Source organism: Falco cherrug, chromosome 4, assembly GCF_023634085.1.
Source record: "Falco cherrug isolate bFalChe1 chromosome 4, bFalChe1.pri, whole genome shotgun sequence".
Classification (NCBI taxonomy): Eukaryota; Metazoa; Chordata; class Aves; order Falconiformes; family Falconidae; genus Falco; species Falco cherrug.
This window is the reverse complement of record NC_073700.1, coordinates 43526153-43538170: the sequence shown is the minus strand read 5'-3', so window position 1 is coordinate 43538170 and position 12018 is coordinate 43526153. Positions and strand designations below refer to the sequence as shown.

General features: G+C 37.2%; 1 protein-coding gene across 4 annotated transcripts in view; it reads left to right on the top strand.

Moving 5' to 3' along the window:
• TXNDC11 (thioredoxin domain containing 11) overlaps nt 1–12018 on the top strand; it is a 41944-nt gene that overhangs the window by 8446 nt on the left and 21480 nt on the right. For all 4 annotated transcript variants that reach the window (XM_055707309.1, XM_055707308.1, XM_027812700.2 and 1 more), the window contains 3 exons: nt 7102–7195; nt 9062–9174; nt 10404–10604. In XM_055707309.1, the coding sequence (XP_055563284.1) occupies nt 7102–7195; nt 9062–9174; nt 10404–10604 (408 nt within the window). The remainder of the gene's footprint in view (nt 1–7101; nt 7196–9061; nt 9175–10403; nt 10605–12018) is intronic.

Below are 12018 nucleotides of genomic sequence, written 5' to 3'. Positions count from 1 at the left end.
TTTCTAGTAAGATAAGTCTGTTAAGGAAAAACAAATGTGAAATCAGTTGAAATAATGGCTCCTAACCACTTTGTATGCTGTAACTTCATGATTTTAATCCACTAGTACGTTGTGTTTTATTAATTTTCAGTCTGTTGTGTTCAGAGGTGCCAAGATTGGTAGCAATACTAGTGGATTAGTAACTTCCAATTAGACAGAATGCGTTTACAACAGAACCATTTATAATCTCTTTATAACTGTTCACTTCTGTAGTGCACAATGGAGAAATACCATAATCTTACTAAACCCCAAGCTATTAGAGCAGAATGGAAAACCTGATCAACAAATTGATGCTGTAGTAGTGGCCAAAACATGGGAAGGGCTTTCCGGTGTTTCAGAATGAAGTAGAATTCCTCTTTGAATTAGCGCATGTTCTAATGTCTGGTTCTGCTGCAGGATGGAGCATGGCCTATGCTGTTAAATGAGAGCTCCCAAGTATAAGGGGATGCACACTGCCAGTTACCATGGGTGGGTGCTGTGCTGCTCACGCTTCGGTTTATCCCTCAGGAGCTATTAATGGGTTTAGTTTTCCAGTGTTTTTAAGTGATGACTGTGAGTCAGGGGTAGAGAGTTGTGTATCTGTCTGATGCTGATACTTCTGTAATCACAAGCAATTCAGTTGTCCTTTTACTGCTTTAGTTTTGCCATTCTAAAACTCCTGTAGAGATCTGAAAACAATCATGCTTGGTTTTTAGTCTGTGATGTGAATTATTTCTTGGTAGTCTGCAAAAGGTAACTAATAAGCATAGTGTCATTAAGCTTAAATTTGCTTTATGGTAGAAGATGCACTTCCGTTTGAAAAAGACCAAGACAAAACACAAATTTATGGGGGAACCGGAAAATATTTTTTTAAACACTGCTTAGCAATGGAACAGATGTTTTTATTTCTATATTCAAACTCCCCTGCCCCACCCCTTCCTGTGGTTCAAATTCTGTGGCTCCAAATGCCCAGCCTCTGTTTATGTTCAGTGTTTGTTGGCTCTTTTTTCTGAAATGGACTAAGAATAGAGTGTGATCTGTCCTGCTGCCCCGCAGTCTTTTAAGGCTAAGGTTATTTCCCCAGCTGTGGCACTAGGAGTTCACTGTCTTGTCTCTGTAAAGTTAAGCAAGAGGGGGAGAAGGGGGTACAAAAATAACAGCCAAGTCATGCTGTAAGATCCATTCAGGGGACATGGCATTGGCTAGTGCAAGTCCAGTTGAGCACAGTAAGAAAAACAAATCCTGAGGATCAGAAGCTGAGATACAGAGAAGACCTAAGACAGAGAAAATTGTTTATGAAGATGGATGGAGAAGGAAACATAGGCACAAAGGAAAATTAGTTTTAGACCAGAAGTAAGCACATTTCATCATGTTGAACAGTTGGATTCTGAACATTTTCTAATGTTTTCCATGAAAATTGGGGAACTTTATACCTTTTGTAGAAGATACAATCCAGGAGGAATCTCCTGTGTTTAAGAAGTGAGAAAGTTTGCATAGAGTAGGTTACATGTATGGCACAAGCTGATGGCTATTTTGAGAGCTGTGGCTGGTGTCTTCCTTGGTTTTTGATCTTTTATATATTAAAAATACTAATCTTTAGCAGAAGGGGAAGGAGAGAAGTTGGTAAATGATAGATCGTTAGGCATTTTGACCACTGTCTGCTTCTTGATCAGGGTTCTGTGATTCCTTCATTGAACAGCTAATGGATTTGAAGCTCAGAGTATTTTCTGAAGGACTTGTCATCATCAGTATCTAATTTTCAGTCCAGTGTTCTTCTAGGGAGTGGGTTCTACAAACTTACGTTACAAGTATTTACTTCTGACTTGAAAATTTCAGTTGAAAAGAACCTCTTTGTAGCTGATAGGCACTTAGTGCCTGTTCTGTTCCATGGCTGTTTCATCCTCCTTTGGTGTTAAGGTCTGCCATATTAAGGAAGCAGTAGGTTGTGGAGTAGTTGCCTGTCACTTGCTTTTGGTCCTCACTGTTCTGTTTGTCTGTCCATGAATAGCTATAGGATAATACAATCTGGAGTAGGCTGGTGAGCTATTAGTAGATGGGTGATTAATTTGCAGGGCATCACATTGAGCTGAAGCTTTGTCCAGTGCATGTTTTCACACTTAAAAGAGCGACTGCACCCTTCTTTTCTTGTTTCAAGGGCATTTTGTTGTGACCTGTTAATTTACTGATAGTCACAACTTCAAGCCCCTAGTTGTCCTTTTCTGCCTAATATGTGAAGATTTTGGTGCTTTTATCTTGTGTTCAAATTCTAGTAGCCAGCTTTTGATAGAAGAAGCATCTAGGAAAGAAAACCAGGAGCTCTACCCACACTCAACTGAATATTGAAATCCATTAAGCTTGTTAGCATGCTTAACAAGAACTAACAAGTACTATAAAGTATCAAGATAAAACTTCAAAGCTTTTTTTTTGTAAGTTGAACCGCACCAAGAGATTCTGAAATCTAGCAGTATTTTATCTTGTATTCAAATGTTAATTAGCATCTGTTTATTTCTTAGAAATACTGATTAACGTAATCCAGCTAAACGTAAGAGCAAGTGGTGTTAGTTAGTTATGTGGTGGTGTGTCCATTCCTCCAGCAGATCATTATTGTGGGATGCTGTATTGCTCTCACAAGAGGGAGCTCAAACCCCGTGAAAAAAAATCTGGTTGAAGATTTGAAAGTTAAGCTTCTGCATTTTCTGTTACTGTTTTTTTTTTTTTTCTGGTTGTGGAATGATACTAGTGCAAAACTAGAACTGGATAAGAATTAGAATTTAATTTTGGAGAGCAAGGAAAAAAGTCCTATTTAGAAAACAGTTAAAATCTTTGAAAGTATAGGAGTATGTAAGTTACATCAGGACAAAGATACACAGTACCTGTAAGTACCTATAATCAGACTTCTTTTGTTTTCTTAGCTGCAGAGACTTAACAGTTTCATTTTAATCCAAACTGGCATGTCTCATCTGACTAACCCAGCTACTAGAAATGGCCTTATCCTTCTGAGGCACAGAGGAAGAAAACGTGCGGTTTCTGTACTTAGAGAAAAAGCTTCATTCACTTCTGAAAATTAAATGTGCCCAGGGATCTTATACTTTTCTGGCTTTGGGAGAGTTGAGCGAGGAGTTGGTGTCTCTGGGAGGTAGCTGACATGTGTCTTAACATGCTGTCAGCTTGCCGTGCTCTATTTGTGTAGGAGTGCTTCCTGAGCATTAACCGGCTGTGTAGGATCTGACCCATATGTGGATTTGACTTAATAGCTTGCTCTTGTGTGGGGTACTGTGGTGCCTGTGTTGAATGATCATGTGAGAATTTGCTTTCAGTTCTGGATATACAATGTTTTTAATGCAGTTAGAAAATCAACAGACTTGTAAATTTAATTAATATCAGTCAACCGTTTCTTCTACAGTATAAAATCAGTGGTATATAATATAGGTTCCTCTGTTCCCCAGAGGTAACACATTCCTTTCCTTTTGCTGTTTTCTGTGTTTACAGATATGTGGCAGGAATTGCCTACCTGCACAAGTCTGAGGATCTGGAAAAAAACCCAACCAAACAATCTCCCTTACCTCAATGCGTTATAACCAAAACAAAAACAAATAAATACAAATTGGGATAGAAATAGCTTAATTGAGTAGTAAAAGCATTTACCTAATTGTAAAAGCTAATCAGTAGCTGTGGGATTTTTTTCTGTTCTGTGTTCCCATTACTTTACATTTATTAGACTTTACATTTCAGGGCTCTTTCATCACATAGTCATCTAATACTGTCCTTCTGCTACTCTTCTGAGCCAGCTGTAGTTTTGATGATTCCCAATAGCCTTCGCATATTTTGTTCCTCACCCTTCTATCCCTTTTCTAAAGTATTCATGGAAATGCTGAACTATGTGAGCATCAGTACACATCCTGGCTGCCTGGCTTTCTGGAAAAACAGTTACTTCTACCTGTAGTTTCCTATCTTTTCTACCAATCTACAAGAGGACCTTCTGTGTTATTCCTTATCACCTTGGTTTCTTCCATTGTGTTCGGTAATTTCTTGTAGGCTTTTGGGGAGTTACAGTATGCTGCATTGAGTAGATCAGCTTGCTCGTTCCTTCAAAGAACTGTGATAGATGTGAGGAATGGTTCAATAATAAAACCATGCTGGCTGTTCTCCAATAAAAAATACTCACCTGAAGATCTCTGCTAGTTCTTAAATTTTCATGAACTTGCTGTTCTGTAATTGTTGAGATTCTTGTCAAGTCTATTAAGTGTTTGATTTAATTGGCATCACACATTGCTTTCCATTCCTCTGGTGTAGAGACCAAGCAAGAAATAGGCTACACTACAACTAATGATTTTGTATTTCCATATATGAGTTTCATTAGGAGATGGTGCTAGAGACTCTTCACTATTGACACAGTCAAGTTTGGTCCAAAACCTTTCCTACAGACACTTGGTTTGAGACAGGTGCTGAAAATTTTTTCATGGACAGAAAAGCTCCAGTAAGCTTCACTCTAGCAACACCAGTGCTCGTGCTGTGTCTTTTAACTATCCCTGTGTCACATTGCAATATTTTATCCTCCAACTTTATATAGCAGCAAGTCAAATCCTATTCAGCTGATTATTCCTGACTGCCTGCATGAAGATGGTTGCCTGGAAGCGGCTCATCATCAATAACAGCTTGTATGTAGATGTCCACATAAACTGTGTGCAGGTAGCTATTGCTACACCAGTGACTGATTGTTTGGAGGTTCTTGCATGAAAGTAAGTGGGAGTTGCTGCTGTCAAGCTCCTCTTAGCATATTTGTATTCAAAACCAGGAACCTCTTATTTCCATTGCGATACCTTTTCTGTAAGGCTTGACTCTTAGTTGTACGGAGCAAGATTCCCTGTTAGTTGCTTGCACCTAAAGCGTTCAGTTTTGTTAAAATGAACATAAGTGAAGCAAGTGAATCTCTTCATTCTGACAGAGGAACAGGAAAATATCCATAGTACTTGAGAAGAAAAAGAGCATTTTAGACACTTTCCTCTTATGTATAATTGCAGCCTGTAACAGGGAGGAGATTTTAACTATTCTGGGATGATCATTAAAAGGACATTAATGAACCAGATTACTCATTAGGTATATAGCACTAATATATACTGTCTCACTACAGTTTTTTCTTATTGAAAAAAACACTTTCCAAACATGTCTCTAAGGAACATCTTACTCTTCACAATCTGGAAGTCTTAAGCTGTTATTGGTGTACAACAGAACTGGCAGTCAGAATCAGAACATCACCTTTTTTAGTAACTTTATAAATATTTCTAGGTCTGACTTTTAGCTTCTTGTCTCATTTTACTGCCACTTTTTTGAGTTTTCCTTCATTCGCTATTCGATACTGTAAATTCACTTCGTACAGAAATGGTATTAAAAAATGGTCCTAGGAAATGGGAAACTAAAATTTAGATCATCTTACCTGTCTCATTGGTTTGGTTCATTTGAATGCTTTAAAAGTTTGTTATAAGGGATTGTTTCTTTTTACTGTCTTAAATTGGTACTAGAAGAAAAAGATGAACACTAATTACTAACCTGTTTATAGTTTAAAAAAGAAAAGTGAGTGCTGCTGTTTTCCTGTATTTTTTCATTTCTATTTTATTTATATTTTTATTTCTGGCTTGACAGTTGTTATTGCAGAAATTTCACTAATTGCTTGTAACTCATTTTTATTATTGATGATTTTCCTGGGGTCCCTCAGAGGGAATCTTTATGAACAAGGGTTTTGTGTTTAGCATTCATTTGTGAAAGAGAATTGCTGCCTAAAAAGAGCAGGTTGTTAGTTGGAATGGGCAAAGTTGTTATTGGTGAACATCCTGAGATTGCTAATTCATACTGAATTAGCTCAATTCATATGGCTGGTATGAATAACTACTTCATATCACTAATGACAGTAACATGTAAAAAATATGTTTGTGTTTTAAAAATAAAAATTGTATATGTAAAACTCAACAAAAATAAAGCAGCCTCTGAAATACCAAATTAAAATACTTATGTGGGAATATATTTGCTGCACAAATGGGTGATTGGTGAGTCTGGATTCTTTTGTTCTACATCAATCCCTAGAGTGCCCTTTCTTTGTATATCAGATGTTCTTTCTGTATACACTGGTGGAACTGTGAAACAAATAACACAAAATTACCAAATTCCATCACATACTCTGTCCTGAAAATGTATTGAGCCAATTTGAGTGATGCATTAAAAAAACATTAATAATTTTTAACGGATTATATTTTGTGAAATTTTAAACCAAAACATAATCAAAATTCTGGAACAGGAGAGGTCTAAAGACTGTGCATCTCTCTGTTCCAAGTCAGCTTCTCCCAGATTCTCTTTCTAAATTTATTATGAAGCCATTCAGGCTTCATACATGGCAAAGTTCATAGGCCTATTTAGAGATGAGTCTTTAAAATTCTGAATTGTCTGTTTGACAATTTGAAGAGCTTTATGGATGTGCAGGTGGGATATGAGGCTCTTTCCTTATTTTCGTGCAGCTGATCTTTCACTGACTCCTGCAGGATATACTGAAAGAATGTACAGTGACTGATAGCTTAATGATGGGATGATAAGTTCGCTTAGCAGTTCAGGTATTTACGCACAACGTGTGAATTCATATGTAGTCACTAATTATGTGCAACACAGTGAACAATTAAAATGTTGCTGTTTAACTTCTGTTCTGAAAAATCACATTTGATATTCCAATTCTAAAAGAAGTCATTATGATGCTGCTGGTTCTTACGCTGCTGCTGGAACTGACTCATAAAGTAGTTGTGAAAAAATACTAATTGCTTTTAGTGAACTGTAATAGCTAACATGGGAAATAGGCGGTTTGAAACATGCATCTACCTCCATAAAAACCCTCTGTCATACATAGCTTTTGAATGACAGCCTTAGAACTGATTATGTTCAGTCTTTTAATATTAAATTTTTTCTTGCAGCATGAAGTGACTGTTCTTCAGTAAATGTTGTCTTTTAAAAAACTGCTGTGCTTTACTGTAGGCAAATAATTGCTGTGTCCCATATACTTATACTTGAAAATAGCTTAACTAACTTTAGTTCTTATTATTTCAGCCTGGAGTTCTAGGATATTTTGAATTCAATGCTTCACCTCAACCGCCTGGTTATTTAACATTCTTCACGTCAGCATTGCATTCATTAAAGAAAGGTAAAAGCTTCATTTTCATTATTTAAGGCATCTGTGAATGAGTTATGTATATGGGCTTCAGTTGTTTTTTGTAATATCTTGTAACTTGGGAATTAATCCCTTTTGAGTGTTTCTTGATGTTGATTTAATTATGAGACTCTTCGATTACAGCGTGAGGTTTGCTTACATAAAAGGCTTATTATGTGATCGGCCATCACGGAATAAAGTATATGACAGGCTGCTATTCAAGGATGCCTTAAGATACAGTTTCCTCAAAAACCTACGTGTGTAGCTGCAACCCATATAGAGCCATAATCAGACTATCATTTAAGTTGAATCCAAGAGTATTTTGTGCAACGTTTGAGATACCACGTTCAGAGGCATCAGGATGAACTTGTCTCTGTCAGTACTTGGTAACTAAATTCAACAAAGAGCTTTCCTGGGTGGAGTTGCAGAGCTGGTACAAGGTAGCATGGTAGAGAAGGGCTTTCTCCCCGTGTTGTTTTGCATTACTCATCTAAAATACAAACCCACTTGTGTTTAAATATGCAAACATTGTATATAATTAATGTATAGGGTAGGGGCACATGTTGTAAGTTGTGGATAGAACTTCCATAACTTTTAAGATTAACACATTTTATGGACATTTCTGCCTGTCAGCAAGTGAAGGAAATTGATACCATTATCCTGATTTTTATTGTGCAGCTGACTTGGAATATGATATAGACCCTGTTCTCCTATATTTTGCTCTGTAATTTGCCCACTTATATGTTGGGATGGTTTTTTTGCAACGTAAAGATGAGAAGCATTCTATCTTTGTGTGTACATATTTATAAATATATAAATACTATAATATGTATTTTAAAATACATATTTACTGTAAATGTATTTCATCTGAACAGTCTATGTTTGTACCTCTTCCTTATACGAATATCTTATCTTGGCTTTTGAGATGCCATAATGTGTAGCAAGGTGCATCTCTGATACCATTTGTCCTGGTTTTGGCTGGGATGGAGTTAACTTTCTTCTTAGTAGCTAGTACAGTGCTGTGTTTTGGATCTGATGTGAGAACAATGTTGGTAAGGTACTGATGTTTTTGGTTTTTGCTGGGTAATGTTTATAGTAAGTCAAGGACTTTTTTGGTTTCTCTGGCCTTGCCAGCCAGAATGCTGGGGGGGCACAAGAGACTGGGAGGGGACACAGCCAGGTCAGCTGCCCTGAAGCAGCCAGAGGTATTCCATACTGTGGGGTGTCATGCTTTGTATAGAAACCTGGAGGGTTAGCTGGGGGGGGATCGTTGCTTGGGGACTGGCTGGGCATCAGTCATCTGGTAGCGAGCAGTTGTACAGTGATTCACTTGTTATACTTTCTCCCTTTTCCTTTGGATTTTATCCTTTTCACCACCTTTCCATTATAATAATTGTTGTTGTTATTATTGTTATTGTTGTTGTTCTTACCTTTTTATTCTGTTTAAATTATTAAATTGTTCTTATCTCAACCCTTGAGTTTTACATTCCTTTCCGATTCTCCTACCCACCGCTCTGGGTCAGGGGGAGCAAGCAAGTGGCTGCTGCGTGGTGCTTGTTGCTAGCTGTGTTAAACCACGACAATATTTAATATGCAAATCAAGAAACTGGACAATTCAGGTTAACATTCTCTGTACCTTGAGTGCATAAGAGGAATATGTTTGTTCTTGTTGCCTTCTCTTGTCAACTTTCTTCTACCTCACTTCACCATCAATATTGGCAGTTGCTATATTCAGTAAGATTTCTCTGCCTTTACACAGCAATGTTAGTTTTTTTGGTTTGGAGATGTTCTTCTGGGGCTTTCAGGAGAGAAGCTTGGTGTTTATAATTGTGTTTAAAAACTGGAAGTTTTCCCTTTCAGATTACCTTGGAACAATACGCTTTGGAGTGATCACAGATAAACATGTTGCAGAGGAGATCTCGCTGGTGCGTTCAGGCAGTGTGTATTTGCACAGACATGTCAACGCATCTCTTGTGAGTATTGTATGTATTATGTTGTAGTGACTGTGAGACAGTACATGGAGATTGAAGCTCTGTTGTAGTAGACCATGAATAAGTGTTTCACAGAGCTTTATGACACAGAATACTATTTTTGTACTGTAATACACATTTTCATTCTACCAGTCAGCAGCCGTTTTAAACAGAAGGTAAGATCCGATTTGTTTGTCTCTATCAAAAGAAAACCAACACCAAAAAGCAACAAATGCCAACCCCCCCCCACCAAGCACCTCAGAAATGACTACACAAAAGCTTTTTCCTAGATTTTTTTACCTTTTTCGGTGGCCCAGAATTAGAAGGCTACTTGAATGAGGATATGGGCAAAGAGATTTTGTGGAGAGAGTGAGCAGGAATAGTGAAAACTTGCATTTAAGTTTAAGGGTATGACATTACACTGATTAGAAAAATCATGCAATTTAATTGTAAATCTATAGTAACTCTTAAGCCATGTGCCTCATTTTTGGAAGACTAAGACTGCAAATACTAACTTTTAGATTTGCTATTTGGCCTAGAGACCTTACCTATCCACACTGCTACTATAAGTGGAAACTCTGTGAAGACAGGTATTGTAACATGTTTTAGTCTATTGAGATAGGGAAAACATGGATTTTTCACGTTAAACTAGTGGTAAATACATAAAGCTACTTCTGTTTGTGCAAATGATTTAAGATAAGCTTGCCTTAATTTATTAATACGACCCTAGAAGCTGTGTGCAGTTTTTATTATGCATTTCTGTTCCCCACATTCAGTAATAAGAAATACCAGTTTCAAATGCAGTCTTGATGTAGGGTCTTAAAAGGCTGATTTAAAATGAGTAAATACAGTGAGTCAATAGTGGGAAAGTTTTCCAATATGCTGTAAATCAAGATATGTGATGATACAAACTTAGAGACCGAGCTCTTTTACTTAGAAAGAAAATTTATACTAGGGAGAAAAGTAAAGATTATAAAGATGTAGTGAAAGAAGAGCTTCCCTGCTATAATACATTTTTCCTGAAAGATGATGTGTGTTGCTATGATCTAATGAGCATTTGGAAAGATTTCCAAGAGGGGAAGGGTATATGGAATGCTGAAGCTTGCTGAATAGTGTCATTAAATTTAGGAAGAGAGTTTTAGGCATTACAGTAACAAAAGCATGCCATATTTGAGAACTGCATTCATTACTAAATGAAGTGAGGACAAATAATTATTTTTTTCCCCTTCAAGATCTATCCAAGTGACATCATGAACTATACTGCTGAGAACATTTGCAAGTGGGCTGTAGAAAATAGAGAGATGCTTATACGCTGGCTGAGACCACATGGTGGAAAAAGCCTTCTTCTAAACAATGAGCTGAAGAAAGGACCAGCACTTCTCATATTTATACCTTACAACCCCCTAGCAGAAATTCATCCTCTTTTAGACGAAGTAAGTGAAATAATTTTTTTTTTTTTTTTTTTACTTCAAAAATGCTAGAACTTGAGAACTCTAGTCAGGGTTCTGAGTTTAATAGTGAAGATGCCTCATTTTATTTCACTGTTCCAACTATTCAAAAACACTTTTTCTCAAGCCACATTATCACAACTGCCTTACGCCGGTTTGCATCCCACAGAACATACTTTTGTCTCGCGTCAACAGTTGTTTGGAACAGGCACCTTTTCCTTTACCTCCTTCTTTCTGTGGTGAGTGCTGTGTGAGAGATGCAGGTCTTTGGTCTTCTGTTCCAGCTGACATTAATAGTTCAGGTGAAAGAGCAAGAATATCTGGAGTATGATCTGATGAGCATTTGAAAGATTTCTCAAAGGGAAAGGGTATATGAAACGCTGAAGTTTGGTGAATAGTGTCATTAAATTTAGACTTGGTGTTTTGTTCACCTCATTCTATTTCTCCTCTCCTTCCATCTTTCCAGAGGTGGTTAAGCAAGGAAGAATGGACCTTTTATTAAACCAGACAGTGTTATTTGAAATATAGAACAGTTGAAAAACTACTGTGAACTAATCTTATTTTTATATCCTCTGTGTTCCTTAGTTGTCTTCCAGTTTTGTCATTATCTGCCATTATTTTCATTTCTGAACTGCCCAGGACAGGAGTTTGTGTAGCTGTGCAGTAAAATGAGATAGGGAAACTTCACTTGGCTGGAAAATATTCTTCAGCTGGAACCCATTGTCTCATTTAGTATACCACACAGCTGCACAGGGGTCATCACATAGGACAGCGTGGAATAAGAAACGAGCATCTGTGGAAGATGAAAAGTGGGGCCACGTTTTGGTGGCAATGCTGACTTACATACGTGAATGACTGTCATATGTCCTGGAATATGTGGTTTCCACAAGGAGGCCTAATTGATACTGCAGTGTCTGAAGCAATGGGGAAAAAAATGAAAATAACTTAGGATACAATTATTTAGCCAAAGTAGAAATAGACACAATAAAACCTAGACTGCTGTAAGACAGGGTTGGGGAAATGTTTGTGGAAAGACTGGGAAAGTACTGTGATTATTCTATTACTAACCTGTCTTATTGTTGGCAGACTTAATTCAAGAATGCTTGTCACAGATTAAACATTCTAGTAACAGGTACTACTTAGACTAAATCAGTGCAACATAAGATGTTCCATTTCAGATTTCATTCTGCTAAATAACAGTATTTATCTATATCAAAATGTGAAATGAGATACAAAATATTCCAGTTAATCTTGTATAGCTGCACTTTGATAGAGAGATATTATGCAACTTGTTTACCATAGGAAGAGATGTTTACTGCAGCCATCCTGTGGGTTTCGTCAAGCAATGAAACCACATGACTGTAAGGCAGTTGCAAAGAACAAGTCTGTCAAGTTGTAT